The 26,039-nt window shown below is 36.7% G+C and overlaps 1 protein-coding gene across 1 annotated transcript in view; it reads right to left on the bottom strand.

Annotated features, from left to right (window-relative positions):
* Positions 1 to 26,039, bottom strand: part of ABCC4 (ATP binding cassette subfamily C member 4) — a 141,994-nt gene that overhangs the window by 52,725 nt on the left and 63,230 nt on the right. Inside the window, exons 16-20 of the mRNA XM_015824442.2 lie at positions 18,336 to 18,415; positions 8,053 to 8,203; positions 5,937 to 6,056; positions 1,587 to 1,697; positions 946 to 1,046 (exon numbers count right to left, since the gene is read on the bottom strand). Coding sequence (XP_015679928.2) covers positions 946 to 1,046; positions 1,587 to 1,697; positions 5,937 to 6,056; positions 8,053 to 8,203; positions 18,336 to 18,415 — 563 coding nt within the window. The remainder of the gene's footprint in view (positions 1 to 945; positions 1,047 to 1,586; positions 1,698 to 5,936; positions 6,057 to 8,052; positions 8,204 to 18,335; positions 18,416 to 26,039) is intronic.

The following is a 26,039-nucleotide window of genomic DNA, read 5'->3' as shown; positions in this document are numbered from 1 at the left end:
TGTCTATCCCACATTATTCTATCTTACCAAGAAGGTAGGGGGTAGTCTACTTTGTCAAATGCCTTACTGAAGTCCAAGTAAACCATGTCCACAGTATTTTCCTTATCCATAATGTAATAAGTATATATTGATTTTATTTTTAAAAATCTCCCTTTTTCAACCCTGTAGTCCCTATTCAGGGTAGAGTTGGGGTAAATGGGTGGAGCTGAACGTTTACTATCCAGATGTCCTTCTTGACATCTACAGTATGCAGAGTTCACAGCAGATATTTTTCCTTTGCACCCTAGGAGAGAAACATCTGCTGCTACCTAGGATTGAACTCTCAACCTTCCGAGTGGGAAGTGTCTTCACCACTAGGCCACCATGCTGCTCATATTAAGTATATAATAATATATTATATATTGTTTATATATTAATTATATAATGCTGTATAATACAATTAAATTTAAATATATAATGACAATAAAATTAAATATATAATAACAGTAATTTCATATGTATTGTAATATAACACTAATTTAATATATGTACACACTCATCTCTTTCTTTTCTCATCCCACCACGTTGGAGTTACATTATGCCCTCTGAATGAAAGACTAACATGACTGAAATTCTTCCTACTCCCTGTAAGAAGGGATTGCCATCTTTGTTTTCTTTCATGGAAAGTTCTTTCATAATTCTCAACTGACTTTTTTGTTATGAATGAAGCAAAGTTACGTGTCTCAGGATAATGCTGCAAGACCCAATCTGGATCAATCACTGGGACCGACCCAAATTGGATCTAGACTTCTTTGCATTCAGAGTAATTCACTTCCCCACAACACAGAAAGATGGAGGCAAAATCAGATGTATTAGAGCAAGGGAACCAACAGGGCAAAATGTCTTTGGGCTTTCAATGCAACGGTTTTTTTTTTTACATATTTTAAAGAAACAACTGCTTATTACCAGATTTTCAACTTCTGCACTTTGCCGAACTCCCCACTGGAACATTCCTGTGAGAGTGATTGCGTAGGATAAAGCAAGGCCAACCTTTCCGGCATCAAGAGCTATGAGACAAGAAAGAAGGCAGGTATAAAGAATTCTGAATGAACAATTTTCCTCAATTTTAATAATCTAGCTTATGGAAATTGAAAATATAACACTTAAATTACACAAACTAAATGGATATGCATATGGGCTGTGTATTGCATAGGGAACAAGTTCTCTAGGAAAAAATATATTCTTAAATAAAGGATTGTGACAAAGAGGAATCTATTCATTTGTAGCATCACAATGTTAACAGAATTTAACTTACTGATTGATTTAATTTATTAAAATTTTACATTGCCTGTCTTCCAACGACTGGGCTGTTCACCGATAAAAACAAAGAAGAAGAAGAAAGGGCAAAAGATGGCACAAATTGGACAACATTCAAAACAAACCACATTACCCAGAAATTATCTGGAGGAAGTACTATCTCATTACCAGTAATTGGCTTGTGAAAAGAACACAATTTATTCACTTGACGTTGGTAGCATAGCTAGAAAAATATGAGAAGGCAAACCAGAATAGATAATAGTATAATGTTTTCCAGCAAATAAACTTACTCTGTGCAAGTAGCAAAGAGCCAAAGGCCACCACTATCACAAAGATGGCACAGATGGCATCCAAGCGTACCGCAAACCAGCGAGACGTAGTCAGAAATAGGAACCAGGCTTCTGAAAGCAAAAAGAAGAAAGGGAGATTGTTCAGATGCAACAGATACAACATTAGCAGGGCCGAAACAATTGGGTTATATAAATTCGGTCTTATCCTTGAAACTGATTTTGGAAATTCAGGAAGGAAAAGGATTTTTTCAGTTCCATTTTACTTCTAAAGACATACCGTGATACAGGTGGTCCTCATCTTATGACCACAATGGGGACCAGAACTTATGTTGCTAAGCAAGGCAGTCGTTAAGTGAATTGCGCCCAATTTTATGACCTCTTTATGACCACAGTTGTTAAGCAAATCACTGTTGTTGTTAAGTGAATCAGACAGTCATTAAGCGAATCAGACTTCTTTGCTTGTTGGAAGTCAACTGGGAAAGTCACAAATGGTGATCACATGATCCTGGGATGCTGCAACTGTCATAAATACATGCCAGTTGCCAAGTGCTCAAATTTTGATCATTTGTCATGAGGATGCTACAATAGTCATAAGAACAAGGAATGATCGTAAGTCACTTTTTTCCAGTGGCGTTGTAACTTTGAACAGTCATTAAACAAATGGTTGTAAGTCAATGACTGCCTGTACTCTCCTTGACTTACAACAATTCATTTAGTGACCATTCAAGTTACAACGGCACCGAAAAAAGTGACTTAGATAGTGTTTCAGAGTTTACAATCTTTGTAGCATCCCCCTGATCATGTGATCAAAATTCAGATGCTTGGCAACTGCTTCATATTTATGACCATTGTTGTGTCCCAAGGTCATATGATCCCCTTTTGCGACCTTCTGACAAGCAAAGTCAATGGGGAAGCCAGATTCACTTAATTAGTAACAACAAAGTTACTAACTTAGTTACTAAGTTACAAACAAAGGTACTAACTTACTAACTGCAGTGATTCATTTAACACTGAGGCAAGAAATGTCATAAAATGGGGCAAAACTCACTTAACAATTTCTTACTTAACAATAGAAATTGGGCTCAATTGTGGTTGTAAGTTGAAAACTACCTCCACTGAGTCCTTCTGCCTTGTATTAATCCTTAGGTCTGATCTGTCAAGCTGGAGTTGGGGACTGGACAAGGAGTAGAAAGAACCAGTTTATCCTATGGGGGGAGGGAGCTGGGGGGATGGGGAAATTGAAACTAAAGTTAGTGCCATCCTGAGACATCAGCTCATCATCCCAAGATCCCCAGCTTGGGAGATGGAATGTAACGGCTCAAGATCTAGCCCACCTTTGCAGGGACAGTTACCAAAAGAACTTCTTTGAATATGATTGGACAAACAAGAGATAGCAGAGGGATGAAATGAGAAAGAGAAAGTTAACTGGGAAGCTTCCATATGCAAAACTTCAGTTCTGGCTTTGTTTTACTGCAACCATTTGACTTTTAGTAAAAGTAATCTTTTCACTATAAACGGAGTTGAGAGTCTTGCTTTCCTGAAAGACCAAGATGGGGCAGGGCTGACACTCAGTAACTTATTCTAATGAGTTACCACTAAGCAGCACTGTAAACTGTTGGCCACATCCATATGTTGCCTTGTGTAACTTTTGCGTAGATATTCCAGTTCATATAAACATTTAGTATGGCTGGACTATGAGCATACACATATTTCAAGAAGTAAATATGGGAACCAAATGTAAACAGATATGTACTGTATATTTATTTATTTCCCACCTTTATTATTTTTACAAATAACACAAGATGGCGAGCCCAAAGATGTTTTTGCCAAAAGACAACTGGCCTTTCTTGATTTTTGTTTTTCGTGGATGAAGCTTTTTAGGTGAGAAGTGAAACACTTTCAAAGGAACAAAAACCAAGAAAGTCCAGTTGCCTTTTAGCAAAAGCACGTTTCAGTTTGCCACCTTGAATTCTCAACAAACTCAAATTTTCTTGGAGGAGAAGCAAAACATTTTCAAGGAAAAAACCCACAAGAAAGCCATAGATTCATAGAATAACAGAGTTGGAAAGGACCTTGAAGGACATCTAGTTCAACCCCCTGCTCAAGCAGGAGACTCTAAACCATTTCAAACAAATGGCTGTCCAGTTTCTTCTTGAAAGCCTTCAATGATGGGGCATCCACAACTTTTGAAGGTAAGCCATTCCACTAGTTGATTATTCTCACCATGAGGAAATTTATCCTTAGTTCTAGGTTGTTTCTCTCCTTGATTATTTTCCATCCATTGTTCTTGTCTTGTCTTCTGGTACTTTGAAAAATAGGTTGACCCTCCCCTCTCTTCTTTGTGGCAGCCCCTCAAATATAGGCTGCTATTATGTCACTTCAGTCCTTCTTTTCACTAGACCAGGGGTAGGGAACCTTGGCTCTTTTATGACTTGTGGACTTCAACTCCCAGAATTCCTGAGTCAGCTATGCTGGCTCAGGAATTCTGGGAGTTGAAGTCCACGAGTCATAAAAGAGCCAAGGTTCCCTACCCCTGCACTAGACATACCCAATTCCTACAACTGTTTTTCATATGTTTTAACCTCCAGCCACCTAATCATTGTTGCTCTTCTCTGCACTCTTTCTCAATACCTTTTTATACTAAGGCTTTCTAAAGTGGTAGTAATACTTCACATGATCGTGATTTTATCCCTCTATTAATGCAGCCTAGGATTGCATTGGCTTTTTTGGCTGCCGCCGCCGCACACTACTGACTCATATTTAAGTGATTGTGTATTTGGACTCCAAGATCCTTCTCACAGTTACTGGCATTAAGCCAGGTTTTACCTAGTATGTACCTATACATTTGATGAAGTCCAGATGACTTTTAGCAAAAGCACCTTTGCAACAACCATGACCTGGATGATTGAGAATCTCCATTAACATCAAGATGGCAAACATTTCCAACACAGCTTCCTCCTTCTATTTTCCCAATGACAATCTAGTAAGGTGAGTTGGGCTGAGAGAGAGTGACTGGCCTAAAGTCAGCCAGCTGGCTTTCATGACTAAGGTGGGACTTGAACTCACTATCTCCCGCTTTCTAGCCTATGCCTTAACCACTAGACCAAGCTGGCTCTCATATATATCATACCTTCTGATTTTATTTGTTTATCTAATGTATATGGCTGCCCATCTCAGAAATTACTCTGGGTGATAAACAGAATTAAAATAAAATAAAATAAAATTATAAAAGTTAAATACAAGGCAGCTGAGAAACAACAAACCCAAATAACTAACAGGATCAAGAAGTGGGTTCCTTCACATGCTTAGAGTCCCAGGCATAGGCACAGAAACATATCTTTAGAGCCTATGAAAGGCCAGGAGGCTCAGGGCAATCCTGATCTTCACAGAGAGAGAATGTGCCACAGCAGAAAAAATTCATCTTATCGGCCTTGCCAACTGGCATTCTTTGGTTGAGGGACTCAAAGCATGTCCATCCTGCCTGAATAGATCAGATGGTAAAAACAACTGGAGAAAAATGGTTCTTTAAGTAACCCAGAATCTTATGCGGGAAGGAACCTTGGAATCTTCTAGTCCAATCCTCCCTGCCCAAGGCAGGAGACCTTTAATTAAGGAGACTTTGACATGGAAGGGCTTTAAAGGTGACAACCAGCACTTTGAATTGCACCTGGAAGCACGCTGGCAACCAATGCAGTTCACAGAATCAAATTCTTATATGCACTAAATAACTGATGTCACATTCTGCACTAGTTGAAGCTTCCAAATACACTTCAATACAGCTCCATGTAGAGCGAATTGCAGATGAGAGAGCATCAGTGATAGTGAGCAGGGCCTCCCTGTCCAGGAACAGGCCTACCTGGTACAGAACTGAAGTTATGCAAAAGCCCCCCTAGCTACAGCTGCAACCTGTTCTTTGAGCAAGAGACGTGAATCCAGGAGGACCCCCAGATTATATACACTGGGTCTGTCTTAGGTAATGCCATATCATGTAAGACCAGCAACAGAAGGTTCCTGACATTAGAAGTTCCTGATACACCTGCAGCTTTCCAAAGTAGACAGTACATTTTCAAATGTATTTGAAGAAATTTGCCCTAGTTTAATTTACTATAATTTGACAACCCCCCCCTAACCAATATTAGGCTTTATGTTCTTTTTTGGCTACTTGAAACAGAGAAGATTTTTGAGAAGACATACAACAAATGCCTCAGATGAAATAATGCTTAATTCTCCTATCTCATTCCATTTCTCAATTAATGAATACAGTAGTTTATGAAGTAGTATACTGCAAGAAGGATCTTCCTTCTTGGTTCTGCTGAACTGGAAATTAATTACCTTGATCTTTTTACAAACCTGTGTGTAGGTCTTGGTGTGCATCAAATAATTCTTGGAATCTCTGTTGTGCTTGAAAAGCACGGATAGTCCAAAGTCCCTGAAGAGATGATGACAAATGAGAAAAAACTGGGCTTCGAGCTGCAACATAAAGATTAAAAGATGTCAGATTTCAAGAAAACTCTTTCATTATGCTGACCTTTAATACTATTAACAGATATTAACTGAATAAATGTATAATATTTATCACTGATATTACAAAAAACAGTAAGAGTTTCTCTAAAATTATCTCAATGTATACAAAATATTCAGTATAAACCTGAGACATTGTTGTTAGGAATTTTTGAAAATAATGTTAGTAAAGAAGACATGTATCTATTTATTCATGTGGTTACAGCGGCAAGAATTATATTCGCTCAAAATTGGAAAGCTATGGCTATACCTAGTAAAGAAAGCGTAATTCACAAAATCATGTATTGCGCAGAATTAGATAGGTTAACAAAAAGACTTAAAAATCAGGATGAAACAGATTTCTACCAAACTTGGAACAAATTTTATAGATGGTGGGGGGAAAAATATGGACGTTATTGTAATGAGATAAGTTAAGATTGTGATTAGAGCGATGTTGTATAGGGTTTTCTCACTAGTAATTAATGGTGAATAGTGAATTGAGATGTATGTCAAATCTGATTTATCATGTTCAATGTTTTTTTAATTTTTGTTTTCAATAAAATTTAAATTTTAATATAAAATAAATAAATAAAATTATCTCAATGCTTATTTAAAAATTATTATAAAATTATTGCTGCTCAGAGTCACCTGAACTGCGAGATGGAAGGCAAATAAATTTGATAAACAAACAAACAATGCAGAAGTTGCAGGAAGTGATACTCAGCTGATGTACACACAGCCATGATTAGGTTATCTCTCTCCTGAATTGTTATGTTGTTTGATCAGAAATATCTGTGTGACTTAGAATGTGTTCCTCTGACATATTTCAGTGAAAAACACAAAGCAGAAGTTACAATAAGGTGGAATAATGTTGTTTATACCTACTCAGCACCAGAAGGTCTGGCACAAAAGGCTGAGCAGGCAATATTCTGAGACAGGTAGATAGAAATGCTAACTAGCAATGGAAAGGCAGACTTGTGGGAGGAAAACGGATAAGGAAGAAAATGTAGCCTTTATGCTACAGTTATTCTGTAGAATTGAGGTCATTTAGCAATCTATAATATACAGTATTTAAGTAGGCTGCAACTTCCTAGCTTGTCCTCTGTTTCTATTGCAACTCCAAATTTTCATTTATTTTCATTCTGAAGAATAAGAGAAGCGCAGAGGCGTAGCGTGGGGGGTGCAGGGGGGACGGCCGCACCGGGCGCAACATCTGGGGGGGCGCGCTCGCACTCGCAGCTCTCTGCCCCTGCCTGGCTCACTCACTCTCTCTGCAGTGCTGGCTGTGCGAATCCGATCCGAGCCGCCGGGTGGCCGCCCACTGTGGAGGGGGGGCGCAAATTACTTGCCTTGCCCCGGGTGCTGACAACCCACGCTACGCCACTGGAGAAGCGTCAATTATAATCCAGAGCTGAATTGTTGAAATCAAGAGAAAAGAGAAAGCAGGACAATTTTTTAATAAAAAAAAATAATCAGAGACAGGCAACCTTTTGAAGTTCAAAAGTCACATTCCTTTTTTTCCCCCAGCCTCTAATGGTCACAGGTGCATCCACCTCTTTTGGGGGTTATTCGTTTAAAATAAAATTGGTGCATTAAGTACTGTGGGGGCTAAAAGCACCTCCTTCACTTTTTATTTCAACAAATTTCTCAAGCATTCCTAATGTCAAATGCAGGCAAAGCACATGGGAGGTGTGCTCAGAGAGTGAGAGAAGACGGGGCATATGTTGTGTCTATTGCTGAGAGCAAGAAATTAATAGTTTTTGGGGTGCTGAAAATGGAAAAATGTGCTGGAAATGGATTTTTATAGGTGCCATTAAGTGCTACAAGAAGGAATGGGCTAAAAGAATGTTCAAAATCACTACCAAAATACACATATATGTACAGGAGGAAAACCAAAATCTGCATGTGAGCAATTTGCAGCATGGAATGCAACGATCCCCAAGTTGTTAAAATTAAAAACACATACTGGTAGATTCCAAACGTTTGATATCTCTTGATGTATCCAAAAAGTATCGTCGAAGAAATATGAACAGAATAAGAAGTGGAACCAATGGGATGAGAATCCAGGGTATCACGGCAATCGCTACTGCGACCACTCCACACACCTGAAGAAAAGTCTGCCAGAAGAAAAGATGAACAGGAATCACATCTTAGTTTTCAAAGGTTCTTCTGAGTGCCTTGTACACAATCATGTAGAAGAGACAGTGATGTCCAGAGTAGACCATCCCAAAGTCCATACAATCATATAAATGAACATAGTATTGGGGAAAATATTTCCTAATTATTTCTACTAACAGCCATAAGCTGATTTTTTTTTGACCATTGTTCTAATTTCACAACAAAATCAAAGGGACAAGGTGTTTGGCAAATCGCCAAGTTCCACTTGCTGTATCATTTCTGCCCACCCCAATCTGCAAGGTAATGGTATTAATGAACTAACTCAAGAGCAATGGTAAAGATGGCTGAAAGGTACTTCGGGTGCTTAAAAAAACGGCAAATAATTTCCAGAAGCCCACAGCTGAACTCAATATGTGACATTGCCACCATTTTTTTTAACTGTCTTGCTTGTCTCCAAATAAGACAGGGGTCTTCAAACTTGGCCCTTTTATGACTTGTGGACTTCAACTCCCAGAATTCCTCAGCCAGGCATGCTGGCTGAGGAATTCTGGAAGTTGAAGTCCACAAGTCATAAAAGGGCCAAAATCAAGCAGAGTCAGAAACACCAAAATTCTTTTCTCCTAAATTAGGTTGCAAATTTTTCCAAGCCTCTGTCCTCCCATCTTAGCTCCATAAAGGTCCCTAGTTTTTTGTTTGTTTGTTTGTTTCCTTTCAGCCAAGCCCTTTGTGATTCTGGGGCTTATCTCAACTTTATGCACCGTGCTATTTTTTCCTAGGCTCCCTGCTTTAACATTATCTCTACCACTGTAGAGATTTTGAAGGAATTCTACTTTTTTAGGGCACTGCTTAATTAATTTTTCTATTTTACCCTGCTTTTACTTATTCCTAGAACTATAAAATGGCCTCATCAAAGCTTCATACATACACAGGCCAAATTTGCCATTATGCACCTGCTTGAAGTAAATGAACTGGAGAACAAATTTTCTCTTTAGTTTCAGGATCAGCTTAGTTACAACATTAAGAAACAAAATCTCTCAGATGGGAATATTCCTGCCGAAGTGCAGAGAACAAAACCTTCTCATTGAAGGAAAATAAAAGAGAGGGGATATTGTTAGGATGATGTTCTGACACACCATTGTCTGACACACATCCTATCGTTGGAAGGAATTTTACAGAAGCCTCATTAACATTAAACTTATGAAAGGGTGGGTCATTCTAATATCATGCATATGAAAAACTCAACTTGCATGCAAATAAACTTAATGAAATAGTCTCAAAAGGCAGACACATTATTGCACAGGCAACAACCAAGCCCTACACAGAAAGAGAAGACATCTGATTTCCCAACTTATGCAAATTGAACATTATTCTTGGAAAACACATGACCATTTCATAATGAATTAAACTTTACCTCTCCCTTTTCTTTTAGAGCCACCTTTCTTTAAACTATCATCATGAGGGCTGCAGTTTCTACACAGATGGGGAAGGAGGTGAATCAAGCTGATCTAAAATATTTGGCTTGATATTCAGGGAAAAAAGGGAGCTAAAGAGGAGCAGGTAGAGGGTTTAGTGGACTGGTGGAATAAGAACAGCTTGATTCTAAATGTAGGAAAAACAAAAGAGATTTCAGAAAAGACAGGCACAGCCATACACCTCTGTGCATTAATGATTCAACTGTGGAGGTGGTTAGTAGTATTGAATTTCTGGGTGTGCAGCTAATGAGCAGGTTAGCTTGGTCACTCAGCAGTGTGACACTGATGAAGCGAGCACAGCAGCACCTGCATTTTCTGCGTTGTATGAGAAGAGCACATTTGTCTTCCCCTGTCCTTACTACTTTCTATAGAGGGATGACTGAAAGCAACTGTCACATTGTATTACTGTTTGGTTTGGAGCAGGCATGTCAAACTGTCGGCCCACAGGGCAGATGCGTCACACCGAAACCGCGCCCACCCCATTGCCGGCAATGGGGGGAAAGTCCTGATACGTCGCACGATGTCATGTGACGTTGCGAGTTTGACATGCCTGGTTTGGAGGTATTACTGTTTCAGCCAGGAAGGCTGTGCAGAGAGTGGTGAGGACAGCAGAAAAGATTATTAGATATTCACTTCCTTCTATTCAGGAATAGGCATATAAGTGTTGCTTGACCAGAGTCCTCAGTATTGTCAGGGATGTTACATATCCTCTCCATGATCAGTTTTCTTTGTTACCTTCTAGGAGGCGTTGTGGTATCCGAAGCAGACACAACACACACAAACACACACACACACATATTCTTTTGAGAGCGGTCATCAGAATTTCATTTTTAATGCGTGACAGTGTTTATACGGAAAAAGTGACAGTAAAAATTATCTTATCTTAAACACATTGCCCAGGTTTTAAAATGAATTCTCCTCTAGTTGACAAGAACTGACCAGCTGAAAGAAAGGTCATTCCACAGGCCCCCTCAGTCCATCTCTCTCTATGTAGTTTCTCTTCTATCAAGAATCAGGGCGCACTATCTTTACAACCAGCAAAAAAAATATTTTCATACATTAATAGGCTTGATTTATACATTGCCTTTCACTAGTAAATATTTAAGAGTAAAAACACTTTTATACTTTTAATAGTATAAAATATTAAAAGAAAAACAAACCATGTAACAAGACGCTATCTCAAGAATTTCCCCTGCAGATCTTAATGGCTAAGCAGGTTAGCACTGCAAAGGGAATCAGATTCCTTGGACTATCAGCCTCCAGACTCTTCAGGGCTTTAAAGGCTGGTATAGCAAGATCTATTTGTTGGTGAATTGCACAGACACATCCATGGGGGATCTGGGCACAATATGGATATACTGTAATTTGCTATTACTGCCAACTTCCAGAACTTTTATTAATGTTCCAGTTTAGCCTACAGCAGGGTACTTGTTTAGCTTTCTACATCAATCAAGGTTGATTAGTGCTGCCACCTAGCTGGACCACACTGAAACTTTACATTGTGCTCAGTAAGCAATGTATAGTATAACAAGAACACCTCTCTTAACACAGGGATCTATAATCCTTATTAGCAGCCTGACATTTCATACCAATACACAGATATTTCTCAGAATATCCTGAAAAATAGATAGATAAACTACTTCTTATACTAGAAAAGCAAAAAGACAAAAAAGAAAAATCTCATAGAAAGCATGTATTTAAATCTATACAAATATTTTACAAGTCTTACTCTCAGATTCATTTAGCTTACTTATATTTATCCCTTGAGAGCCAATATTGATAATTTGCACTGGTAATTTTACTTCAAAAAATCTCCCTTTGGAATCAGAAAGTAAAATATGAGATCTATTTTTGCCAAACAGAAAAAAAATCCTATTTTGTTTATAAATTCATCCATATATATCAGTAGTTTAAGGCAATGTAAAAGATTTGTACTTATCACCATTTAAAACAGGATTGTTACACTGTATGAGTGACAGGGGAATTAAAAGATTTGTAGTAGCTAAGAAGTTGTTAGAAATGTTAATGGAATCACTTGATCTTTTCTTCCTTCTGCTACAGCAACTTTTCCTGCCAGGAAATTGTGTTACAGTGTTCATAGAAATGTTTTGAAGGGATAAAATCCATAGTCCTTTGTAAAAAAGAAAGCAGAAATGTAGACAAGGAAAGATGGAGCAATTTAGAAAAACAGGAGAATGCTTGACAGGTCTATGGGAACCCTGAGTTAAAGGCAGCCCTGCATTCATTGTTGGCATGAAAAGCTCAGGAGACCAATAAATGCTAAAGAGCAGATGGCCACAGGTTCTTAAACATCACTGATGCGAGCCGGGTTCCAGAATATGGATATGGGAACCAAATCTCTATAATTCAAGGCTGTCTGACCGATGCTTCATTTAACAATCGTAAAAGAACAAAAGTGGAAGACTAAGATATTTCCCTGATGTGGAAGGCCATCATATCAAGAGAAAATAGGATCTGCTGTACCTTCTTGGTCAATACCGGTGCTACCCTCATCCTATGGCTGATCTACAGAATTCTATTTTGGGAAGTGGCTATGATACCACCTTCAGGAATTGTTCTTTGATTGTAATCACTTAATTAATTAATTAATTAATTAATGCTTGTGATGTGTGGTCATGATGGACACTGTGCAATAAAACAGCCTCTTCTGAGGCTGTAGATGGAGATGAGACCCAATTTGTTCCCTACCCTGGTTTCCCATTCATTTTGTTTACTGACAGCTGCTCCTAGGCCTTGAGGTTGTCTATCAGTAATTAATATCATTATGACATAATGTACATTTCTGAAATGCAGGGGTGATTATGTCAACCCCCCAAGTTACAATTAAAATAATCTAAATGTGATTGATTTTCAAAGGTGTTCACCAACTAAAATACAGACATGCAAGCATTTAATTTAGCACGTAACCAAATCCTAATTACGGTATTATGTAAATCAGTATTTGTTTGTTTTAATATTGCGTTACCTCAACTGTGGTAAATGCCACCAGGAAAGTAGTATCACGCAGCTTTAAAATGCAGTGGTGAAATTTAAAGCAAAGAGAGAACTGAGAGGACATGAAACCCTTTATCTAACTTGGTGTTTTGCCATCAGCCAAAACCCAGGGAAAGAATGGCTGGTTGCGTTGCAAATAATGGAAACAACAATTGAAAAATGCAAAATGCAGGAGTGTGAGGGGAAGAAAAGAATGGCTGCAATCTTTCTTCCAGATCCAAATAGCTTATCTAGAGTAAAAAAAAAACAACTTTTAGGAAAAGTCAACATTCACTGCCTTCAGTGAACATCAAACCTGGGGTAGAATTTTGAATATTTTTAAACATCTTGGAATGTTGTTTTTCTGCAATTTGGAAACTCCTTCTTCTGCATATTTGCATTAAAGTGCATAAAGTCAATGTAAAGAAATTATATGGTCCACATTATGAATTCCAGATGCTTATAAAGGAATGAAAGAACCTTTCCATGCTCAAAATTACTGCAAATGGTTTTTTAAAAGGTATAACTTTTAGCACATTCTTTAACAAAGAATATATAAAGTTCAAAATGTGTAATAGTGTTCAAGGAGGCCTGGCTGGAGACAATACAATAGCAGTCAGGAAGAGGTACTTAACACGATTTTCAGAAGCCAGAATAATTTGATGAGCTTAGCTTTAACAAAGAGTATCATCTGCATATTTTTTTTTAGGCAGCAAAATGTTTTGAGTCAGTCATACTTTGCCAGACTGGCAAGGCAAAGAAGCCTAAAGGGGTTCTTCTCTATCACCAACTTTTCCCTCTTTCTTATCCAAGTTGTCCAAATTTCCCCCTTTAAAATGCTAAGAAACTAGAGGGCAGGAAGATTACTTTATGCACAAAAATGGAAAGACATTTTGATTCCCACAATGGATGAATGGCTGCAAAAGTTGATGGAGTTAGCAAAAACACAACTACTTTTGTTTCTACTTGGAAACCGCTTCTGGACTTTGTGCTTGAGGTTGAAAAAAAATGAAACTTTTGATTTTGAGTTTTACCAATTAGATAAATTTGTTGTTATAGAAATGGCTAGCTTAACCATTATATAAAAGTAAAAAGTTGAGATTTGATGTTATTATCTTATGCTACTGCACCAAAAGGAGTCAGAAGTCAATGCCTTTTCTTTCTTTTTCCCTTCTTTTCTACATTTTTCCCTTCCCTTTTTCCTCCCCTATTTTTCCTATTATTTGCTTTTGTATTTTTGTATTTTATATTATAAACTAATTTTAAAAAATACAAATGCTGAGAAGCTAGATCTTTGAACACCACTGCCACCAATCTCTCTTCTACTTTCAAGTGACAGACTCTGCCCTGAAATGCTTTTGAGTTGTTATGGGGACATTAACCTAAATAGGTATTTCTTCCATCGACTGGACCATCTCACATAATCAACAGAGTAGCCCATAAAACATAGATACAGGTAACCAACCCATCATAAGTTGAAACAAGGCTGTTCCTGTTGCTTTGGGGAAAAAATACTAAGGTTATACTGGATTCTGATTTAGTTTTTAAATTAGAAACAAAACAGAGACGTGGCAGTTAATTATTGCTGAAGATAAAAAAAAATATGGAAGTCTACTTTGCCAATGAATTGTGTTGAAGGAAGGAGACAGATGGGAGAGGCCCTTGAGAATCTCAAAATGACAACCACATTGAAAACTAAAAGATGCTGAAATGTCTTCGAACACACTTTCCCTGACATTTCCACACAATGAAATGTAAGGGTCAACGGTATTGAAACAAATAAGCAGTTTCACTCATTTGCACTTATGAAAGCAAGTGACCTGAGCCATTGTTGTCATTTTAGGCACTTTTTTGTTCTTAATATCCAAACACAGCAGCCTTTTTTATTTTATTTTGAAAAAATTACTACAGCCACCTCACTTGCATTTTTCCTTTTCTTTGGCATTTTCACTTCATAAAAGCTGCAGTCAATGTGTTTTTGTGTGTGGTGAGAAGGGATGACATTTCCAGTGGTGGTCTTGTCCACAGTCTACATTGGTGGCTCAAGTAGTCTCAGGATTAGGTCTTTGTGTGGAATGAAAGGATATGAAAAGTCACTTATTTAAACTCAGTCAAGCTGTTGATTTTGGGGAGGGAAAAAGGGGTTTTTCAATTCACCAGCTTCAATAAATCACTGGCCTTTTCTTTCTCATTCAAGGGCAGCTGCAGATAGCACACAATGTTCCCCCAGAATCAAAACAAAATCTTAAGATTTTTTTTTTAATGCAACATTTAGAAGGGGCAAGAACATAAATTAAAGTTAACAGATGTATATTTCCAAACATTCTACAAAACCCTCCAGTCAGTATGCTGCATTAAAGAGAATCTGAAAATGCCTTGCAAGATAATGTTAACACTTTTAGAAAGAAAGAAACATACCCATACAATGTTTAAAACAGGAAGTAAAAGAGGGAGGAAAATATGGATATATATATAAAAAGGAAATGGGGAAAAAAGATTTTGATTAGCACATTTGGCATAATTTATTAGTGAATAATTTTTAGAAATGGCAGTATAGAGTCAAAGGATTACTGTACTTTTAAATTTCTACAGCTCCAGTTCTTTTAAAATATTTAAGCTTGCAGTCCTAAACAAGATTAAACATTGTAGGAGTTATCTCTGTCTAAGGATTCATAGAATTGTATTGTGCATGTGGCAATTTTAATAGTATTTTGTAAAGCATAACAAAATAATTAAAAAGTAGAACCATCAACTACAAGGAAACTTACTCTTTGGTAATCATTTTTAGTAATATACATTATCATGTAAATAAATTCCATTGAAAACAAACTAGCACCTTTTCAAAGATACTGGTAAAGGTCACAGCAACATTCTAGCATTTACTGCACAATTGAGTGATAGGAAATTCCTCTAGTCTACATATAGATAGATTTATTTCTGCAAAACTAAAATATTCAACAGCTGGAAAAGCAAAAAAAAACAACAACCATGGAATGAGTCTAAATGACCCTACCACAACTTGGAAAATGAACTACTTCTTCAATGCAAATCGTCTCAAGAAAAGCTTCTGCACACAAAGTGTGAGGAACTGGTTACAGCATTGTTTATTGAGTTTTACTTGATTCCTCCTGACAACCATTTGAACAATGACTATTGGGAAATGTCTCTCAAATTGTCAACAACAATAGCAAAGGCTCAGTGCTTTTATTCTCAGTTAATACTGAATCCCCCCCCTTTTTTTTTTTAAAGAAAGAGAAAATATTTCTTCCTGAAGAGATTAGAGGTTCTCTTATAAAAGACACCTGCAAACAAAACAAATGACAAAAGATCTTTATCATATTCAATAACAGGGATCTATTGAACAAACTTGGGCTTCTCCCGACACAAATAAACCCAGAAACCCTTCACAGTTCAACTAAAATATTTCAACTAAATCAATGCGGCCCACAATTAAGAGAGGGAAATTTTTAAGAAGGGAGTATATAAACTGAAAGCTGGTAACATCCCATTTACTTTCTCATACATCTGAAATCATTTCAGAAGTATGGTTACAAAGGAGATGATTTAAGAATTATTATGTTTTTCACTGACAAAAATATCAGGGACAAAACTGTGAAGAAATTCAGCCTTGTCAGAGCCCTCTTTAGGTGGGTGGGCTAGATATGTAAAACAGTTACTAATCAGTCTACATTTCTTTAAATGCTACCTGAAAGGGATTCCTCACTAGCATTAAATCTGGAGGATTTTTAGTTATCTTACTTCAGATAAATAAAAAAATAAGGATTTTGTGCTAGAAAAAGGAACACAGAATTCATTTTTGATCTCTTAAACTAGGAGAGTCACTTGGTCCTTAGGCTGATGTAGTAAACTGACTAAAATTAATAGGATTAAAATTAGTCTGACTCTAACTGTTCAAGCATGCACTGGATCATTAAATCAAGTATACACATCGGGAAAAGTCCATTCATCTGAAGACAAAACAAATCCTTGCATTGTATCTTAGAGTATAAAATGCAGAACTGCTAACAGTAGGAACGAGTGACATAAAAATTCAGGGCTTTGTACTTTGTACCATGCTCCTTTGCTAAGCATAATGTTTTTTAGAATTGTTGCATCATTTTCTTAGACTGTAAATTTTGGAGGAGATACCAATATGAAATAAAGTAAATTATGCCCAACAAGCATTCATATGATTAAAGAGCTCAATTTGCCTACAGATCAAGGCCTGTGCTTTCATGTCTGAAGAAGCCCCATATCGGAAATGAAATAAAATGGCCAAGATCCTATCTGATCGTTTGCTACAAAGGGCTGGTTTTCTTGTATGTTTCAATATGTGAGTTTTAGAGTTCAACATACTGTGTTATGACCATTCAGAAAGAAAAAGAGCTTATAAGGCAGATTTCCACAAAGGAATACTTTTCTAAAATCTGTTGGACTGCAGCTTTAAAGATCAAAGCTAAAACCCTCAGAAAATGTTGGGCTTTCCCCTCTCTTCTATTACTGTAGACACAAGACTAATTTTCTTTAAAAACAAGGAAAAGAACAGAAGTCAAGTTTCAACAGATTGCTGGTATGGCCAAGAATATATAACTATTCAATGCACAGACAATTTAATCTGTCTTCTGAATCTATTGCTAGATTAGATAAGTACCAACTAACTTTGGAAATAAATGTGGTAATGGAATAAGTGTTAATCTTACCAATGCAGCTCTGCAACTATGCTCACTATCAATATGGCCCACCCTTCAGATAAATATAAACATATAGATAACACATAGTCTGGCTACATGGTAATATCTAGATGTCACTAGTAAACTCTTTATTGAATTCACTTAATTCCTGATAAGAATATGTCCATGTTTGTGTTGTTATGAAAATTGCAGCTTTCAGGATTGATTTCCCATTCAAGTGTAATTAAATTCAAACCTACTTAGATTTTTGAGCTCAAGCACTAGGCTGCTATCACCAGCTGAGGGCTGAAGAACTACGGGGGTCTCCCAAACAAGACCATATTATAGGTGGGGAAGTAAATTCCTGTGTTGGGCTTCCTACATAGTTTCCAGAAAAGACATTTGAGACTCTCCTGAAACGCAAATATTTTGCCACAAATTAATCCATTACTACTTCCCTGATTTATACTTAAGACAACCTTTTTGTATTTATAATATTTCTTTCTTTTGTTTCCATTGAAGCTATTATTTTCAGCCCTATTATTACTAATCTCTTCTTTGTAAATAACCACACCTATTTCAATCCCAAACAGCTATAGTAAACATTGGCTTCTTTGAGGAAGTACATGCATAATTAGGTTAATCAGTGCTATCTTTTCATGTGAGCTGATTGTTCCTTTACTGTGGATATGTTTCATAACACTGCAGAAAGCTTGCCAAATGTCTCAAAGGCAAACTAGGCACAACTTACCAAGCATTAAACTACTACATACTGAAACCTTGACATAATGGTAAACTGTTAAGAGCCACTCCTACCAGCCACTTATTACTCATTTCTTCTCCCAGTCACTACCACTTGTTCTACAGTTTTGGACTACACCCTTCTCAAAAAAGTACTTTCACTAAACTCATTATACACACACACACAAACACAAGTGTCATCAAGACCTAGAATACCTCAAGCCCAGTTTTGTAAAAATCCATTCTTAGATTACCTGTACAAAGTCCAAGAATGTTAATGGCAATAAGTCATCCAAATGGCCAACATCTTTGGAGAAACGATTTAGGATTCTTCCTATAAGAAAACAACAAAACTGAGGGTTATTTGATAAAAAAATGAAAAAAAAGTGTCTTTCAACATTTAAAAAATGAGAATGGAGAAAATAAATGTGAACCTCGGCCTGAATGTGTTTGCTTGGAAATACATCTAAGTGTATTTGTTCCTCTGAGAAAGATGTCTTCAAGACTAAGACTTATAGAAGTTCGAGTCAAATAACAATTGTTATATTAGCCACTTCCAACTGCTTCAAAATAAGCAGGATACACATGCAATACATACATTTCAAGCTCAAACTAATTTAAATCTGTGCAGAATAATACATTTTTTGTTCAATGGTCTAAATAATTAATTTGTATAGTAACCAAAATTTTAGGATGATCATGAAGTAAGAAAACAAATTATATACCTACTTTCTTTTTTAGCAGTGATAGACCTTTTAGTAAATCTGAAGATACTTATATTTGAACATTGTATAGGTGGTTAAACTGTAAGGTATGCTGCTCTAACAGCTACAGGTATTTTTGAAATCATTTTTAATAGTTTGATTAATGAAAATAAGTTCCAGGAATGAATAGATATCCAACCATACAAGTCTAGCTCAAGTAAACTAATGGACTTGGACTAACATAATATCAGTGAATGAAACACAGATTTCTTCTTTCCTACAAGAATAACATTTCTGATGAAATTAAAAGCCCTTATTCATTAAAGCTACAATCCTATTTTTAATTGCTTAGAAATATTCCTTTAAAAAAATTGAAATGATTTTTTCAAGTTGGAGAGATTTGTGTTGTCAGAAAACTCCACCATTTCAAATGTTTTACTGAACTGGTGGTGCCTCAAAGCTACAGGAAGATCTTCATTTTTTTTTCTTCAATGATGAATGATATAACTCACTCTGATGGAGCTAACTAACCTCTGTGAGATTTATACAAGGACAGGACTGATCCAAAACAGTGTTAATGTTTAATTAAGTATTTACACAACTGATTGTTGCTATCACTCTGAATTGAATGAAAGGAAGTCATTATGCTGACTTGTAGCATATTAGATGACAGTGAGAACAATTAATCAGTGGAACAGCTTGCCTTCAGAAGTTGTGAATGCTCCAACACTGGAAGTTTTTAAGAAGAGACTGGGCAACCATTTGTCTGAAATGGTATAGGGTTGGACTAGAAGACCTCAAAGGATTAGAAGACCTCAAAGGTCCCTTCCAACCCTATTATTATTGTTATTGTTACTTTGTTTATGAAATGTTGGTTGCTTGTTCCTTCAGATTCCCTTTACGTATCAGTAGAACATTCAAAGAATCTGAAAGGTGACACGATATTGTTCACCTGAATAAATAATAATTATGAATGGACACAATATTGTGGAAAGGTTGGGAGCAGAGGTTATGTTCAGGACATTTTTTCAGAGAAAGTACCTACAGCACAGACTTGCAATGTCAGGTAACTGATTGCAATGGAATATGTACACTTGCCACAAAGACATCCCAAAAAGTTACAAAAGACACTAAAAAAAATCTTAGTACATTCTTTCAAATTTGGAACAGGTATTCTAATTAATTCCAGATCTGATGAATTATTTAAATTGCAAAACCTAAATGGAGAATAGGAATTCCATGCCTTGAATTTCTTGACAAGGAATTCAAATTCAAATGTGAAAATCAATCAGTTAAAAACAATTTAGAAAACAAACCGAGACAACTAATTTAATGTCTCTTTAAGTTGCATGATAAAGAGTACACTCCAAAAGGCAAAACTGGACAAAGAAAAAAGCACTACCATTTAAATTTCATTGAATTAGATTTATATTTAAATTTAATCAAATCAAGGATATATAACTAAATGAATGCATTATTTGTATCTTACATTTACAGCCTTCCTTTTCTGATACAGTTAATATAATTAGAATCCATGCTTAATTCTTCTTCTATTTTCATTTTTTTGTGTGTTTTGTTAAAAATGACAATTCCTCAACTTTTGCAAAGGCTGTAGGGCCACACAGATGATAAACCAGTCAGATAGTGGGAAGATTTTTTCTTGTGACTCAAATGTTGTACCCTCTAGATCAGGGGTCCCCATCCCCTGGTCCGTGGACCAGTATTGGGCCATGGCATGCCAGCAACCGGGCCACACAAACAAGCAAAGCCCTATCCACGGGATGCAGGCAGCACACAAAACCACGCACCCTCCGGTCCACGAAAAAACCTCTCTCCATGTAACCGGTCCCTGATGCCCAAAACATTGGGGACCTCTGCTCTAGATGTAGGGATTACAACAAGAAGAATTCCTAGCCATTCTATTTGGAAATTCCAGTTCTGTAATTTCTATTTGTGTGGTAAATAAATGCCAACATTTCTACTACTTAGAAGAAGCTATTATCATCTAATAGCTAATATTATAGTACGGCAAGTTATAAGCTGATTAGTCTTCATATTAGCCTGAGGTTTTTATTTCTCATAATTTAAAAAAAAACGTTTTCAAATATATGAACTTGTTAACTTCTGCTAATGTTTGCTGGCATGCATAAAACTCAAACTGAGTCAGTTGAGGCATAAACTCTACAGCAGATAATAGTAATGATGATCGTCATAATCTTGAATTAATCCACTCCAACAAAAGGCCTCTTTGTTGAAAATTATGGGCTGTCATATACAACCTGTCATATACATACTTGTTTCTTGAGACACATGGAAAAACTGTATGTGAACCACAGGCAGGCCTGTGGAATATGGCAGGGGTCTGAGGCCTGGTAGTGGGCCAAGGCTTGCTGGCCACCGGACCACAGGACAGGCTGGCTAGTGTGCGCACGTGTGCGTGCACACCTCCTCACTTGCACTAGCGCCACGGGGCACAAAAACAGGATGCCATACCACAGGGCATAAAAACAGGATGCCGCTGTGCCTTGGGGTGTGAAAATGGGATGTTGCCATGCCGTGCGAAAATGGGCACCGCCACATTGCGGAGTGCAAAAACGGGATTACAATGTGCTGCAAGGCACAAAAATGGATGAAGACGCACCATAGGGTGCGGAAATTGGCCACTGCCACACCGTGGGGTGCAAAAACAGGGCGCCACCATATCATGGGGCACAAAAACAGGCCACTGCCACGCTGCAAGGCGCAAAAACGGCCACTGCACCGCGGGGTGCAGAAACAAGGCACTGTGCCATGCAACAACAGGGCAGGGCTAGTGAGTATCATGTGGGCACTAGCCCCATCCCGTTTGCGGCACATGTGTGTTCACAGCCCCATGCACATATGCACACATGTAAAATGCTTTCCCCTCCCTTTTCCTCCAGTCTGCCAACCGACAAAGGTTGGTGACCTCTGAAATATGGGATAAATGTCCATAAAGCAAAGCATGTCACGTCCTATTTCATTCTCTTTCGAAGAGGATGGGATTTTTTTCCTTTACAAATTTATTATCCCTCCATAAACTTTTCTCTTTTTTTAACAATATTTTATTATTATTTTATAATCACAAACCCTTAATATTTTATCAGCAACATGTTGTCTGGGTTCCAATATTTAGCTTACTAATACATGTTAAACTCCTTTCTCTTTAGCTTGTTTTTCTAGCGATTGATAAAATGTATCCAATGTTCTAAAGTATTCTGAATCTTCTTTCTCTTTCATTTTCAGTGTAAGTCTGTCCATTTCTGCACAGTCCAAGATTTTCTTAATTATCTCTTCATCTTTCCAAAGTTGAGCAAATACAATTCTCGCTGCAGTTAGTAGTTCCTCTTCCATCTTTAAACTTAACATATATTTTATACAGTTTCCTAATTAATTTTTCATCTGATGTCAATAGTATCTGGTCAAATTCAGTTTGTTCTTTATAAAATCCAGATGTTTTAGCATCTTTTTCATATCTCGTTTGAATTTGCAGGTGTGGCCACCATGATAGATCAATGCCCTGTTCTTCCAATTCTTGTCTAGATTTTAGTTTCTCTTCAATATTCAAAATGTCTTTATAAGTCACAATTTTCTCATAGTTAATTAAGTTTGGGTGAACAAACGCTTCCATTGTTGAAAGCCATCCAGATATTTTCATGTAAATTTTTGCTTTTACCTTTTCACATTCTAGAAGTGTGTTTCTTATATAGTGGTTTTGAAAGTATCTATGTATTTTATTCTTTCCATACCATAGGGAGACATGCCATCTGACTTGTAGGTCATGCCCCTGTAGGTATAGTAATCTTTTATGTCTAAGAGTTATCCATTCTTTTAACCATGTTAATACAGATGCTTGATAATATAAAGCCCAATCGGGCAGCCCGAATCCTCCATTTTCTTTCACTTCTTGTAGCATTTTCAATCTTAATTCTGGCTTTTATCCTTGTCAAATAAATTTCAAGATAAATGTATTTAATTCATCAAAGAATTTTTTCCCAGTTTTATAGGTATTGTTTGAAATAAAAAGAGTAATTTTGGTAAAATATTCAGCTTCACCGTTGCTATTCTCCCTAGCATTGAAAATTGTAGATTTTTCCATTTTTCCAAGTCTAGTTTTATTTGTTTTAATAATTTTACATAGTTATCTTCTTTTATTGTTGCACATCTTGTTGCTAAGTATATCCCCAAGTATTTAACTTTCTTAACTATCTGAAGATCTGTTTTTTCTGACAATTGATTTTTTTGTTTATCTGTAAGGTTTTTGATTATCACTTTGGTCTTTGCTCTATTTATTTTCAGTCCTGCCACTTCTCCAAATTCTTCTATCTTTTTCAAAAGTTTGAGGTTTGTCTCAAGTGGCTCTTCTAATATAAAAACCAAGTCATCCGCAAATGCTTGTCGTTTATATTTTTCATCTTTTATCTCCATTCCTTTAATTTCTAGGTCTTGCCTAATATTTCTATTCAATACTTCCAGTGTTAATATGAATAATAATGGGGATAATGGACATCCTTGTCTTGTGCCTTTTTTAATATTAAAATTTTCCATAAAAATCTCCATTTACGATTAATTTAGCTATTTGTCTATGATAAATTGTTTTAATTATATTTATAAAGTTTTCTCCAAAGTCCATTTCATTTAGCTGTTGAATCATAAATTGCCAATTTATGTTATCAAAAGCCTTCTGTGCATCCAGAAATATTAGCGCCATGTGCTTTCCTGGGTGCATTTCATAGTATTCCAAAGTATCTAAAATCATTCTTAAATTATTTTTTATTTGTCTCTTAGGTAAAAATCCATTTTGGTCTGTATGTATAAATTCAATCAAAAATCTCTTTAATCTTTCTGCTATTATTGAAGCAAAAATTGTATAGTCCACGTTTAATAGAAATATTGCTCTATAACTCTTTGTGTTAAGTCTGAATCTTTTTTGGGTATTAAAGTAATGTTGGCTTCTATCCAAGTATTTGGTATTTTAGCCTCTAAAAATACCTCATTACATAGTTCTTTCATTAATGGGCTTAATATATCTTGTAGGCATTTATAAAACTCTGCAGGTAACCCATCTAGACCCAGGGTCTTATCATATATTTTTATAGCCTCTGTTACCTTTATAATTGATATTTTTTCATTTAACATGTTTTGGATGTTCTCTGAAATTTTTGGTAAATCAGTTTTTTTATGAATTGCTTTATTTTTTCTTGAGAAGTTTCTTCTGTGTCGTAAAGTGTCTCGTAAAATTCTTTATTTTTTTAATTATGTCATTTTGAAATTGAATCTTGCAATTTATTTATCAGTTTTTTGTCTCTTTTTTTTCAGTTTGTATGCTAACCACCTACTTGGTTTATTAGCATTTTCAAAAAAGTTTTGTTTTGCCCTTTTAATTTGTTGGGCCATTTTTTCAACCTCTGCTAAGTTTGTGTTTTATTATTTCCATTTGCTTTTTAAGAGTTTTCTTTTGTGGATATCTTTGTAGTTCTGATTCCAATGTTATAAATTCCTCCTTTAACTTGGTTTGTTGTTGCTTTTTTTCTTTATTCTTTTTCACCATGTAAGTTATAGCCAAACCTCTAAAGTATGCTTTAGCTGGATTTTTTTCCTTTACAAATTTATTAGTCCCTCCATAAACTTTTCAAAGCTTGCAATAAATACAGGTTATGAGATAAATACTGAAAAACCTCTGTCTTGGCTCTCTAACCCGAACTAGGATGGTGTAAAGTAACATCTAAAGTTATGAGAACTGTTAATGAGTGCCAGAATAATATAATTTTGCTTCAGAGCCAAGTGAGTATCAAGCCTAGCCAATAGCTGTACTAATCATTCCAAAAGGAAGATTATTTATATGCAATATTCCCATTTTAAAATGACTACTTAGTTCTCATGGGTAATCAAGTTGCTAATCAACTCCAACAAACTGTAGCTTTGATGTCGGGCTTGCATTACTTTTGTTAAGTAATGCAGTATTTTAAAAAGAATGTTTGCCAGAAATTCTAGTAGGGAAAAAGTAGTTTTGCTTTAAAAATCAAGGGAATGGGAATTATTCAGGCTAGAAAAATGATCCGTAAAAAAAATGAACAGCTCTTTTAATCTGACTAATTCACGTGTTAATTTTTGGAACAATGAGTAGAGGCATACGATTTGGAAAGAACTGGTACATGAACACAATTATAAATACGAATGTAGCAGGGATTCAGTAATACATCATTCGGAAAGCTTCGCTCTAGAGCAAGATAACAATTTTGAAACTATTTTGCTTAACAAAACAAGCCTCTCTTTTGTAAACTTGCAGCAAATAATGAAAACTATACCAAGTTCTAAAGAAGTCCATATGCAGGCCAATGGCCTTTCTGGAATTACACCCTTAGCAGAGATGGGTGTCCAAGGGGATACATTTATTCATTTCTTAAACATACTTGAATGTTGCTACAATTAAAAACAAGTATTGGTGGCTCACATAAAATATATAATACAAATCCAGTATAATTTTTTTTAAAAATACCACAATCTACAGTGAAAAATATTGGAACAGCACGTCAAATCAGAGGAGGGCTCTCAAAAGGTTCCATCTTTGGAAGCTTGCAAAAAACCAACAAAGAGTGAGTTAACCTGATCTTTACAGGGAACAAATTCCATAACAATCACACTGCAACAAAAAAACATAGTACAACCATTCGTTTAGGGACCATTTAAAGTTACAACGGCTTTGAAAAAAGCAATTTATGACTGGTTTTCACACTTACGAGCATTAGAGCATCCTCGTGGTCACGTGAACAAAACTGGTTGCTTGGCAATTGACATGTATTTATGACAGTTGTATTGTCCCAGGGTCATGTGATCACCATTTGTAACCTTCCCAGTTGGCTTCCGACAAGTAAAGTCAATAGGGCAGTGGTGGCGAACCTATGGCACGCATGCCATAGGCGGCACACAGAGCCCTCTCTGTGGGCACGCGTGCCATTGCCCCAGCAGAGTTCACCAGAGTAGCGAGCACGTAGCATTTGAAAGCGACAGGGCAGGAAGTGAGCAAGCAAGCGGCATTGGCCCCCCAGGGATGCCCCGGAGATGGCAAGGGACTGGCCCCCGCCGCTCTGGCCCCGGCCATGCTCACCCAGTCTGCCGTGACCACTGCAGCCACACCCACTCAGTGGGACACGGCCCCCCCACACCCCCTGAAGGCACCACAATGCTGATGCAGCCCTGGCACTTTGCAATAAATAAGTGGGTTTTGGGTTGCAA

Source organism: Protobothrops mucrosquamatus, unplaced genomic scaffold, assembly GCF_001527695.2.
Source record: "Protobothrops mucrosquamatus isolate PMUCROS unplaced genomic scaffold, P.Mucros_1.0 scaffold2236, whole genome shotgun sequence".
Lineage (NCBI taxonomy): Eukaryota > Metazoa > Chordata > Lepidosauria > Squamata > Viperidae > Protobothrops > Protobothrops mucrosquamatus.
Note: the sequence above shows the minus strand (reverse complement) of the source record. Positions and strands in the feature narration are given on the sequence as shown.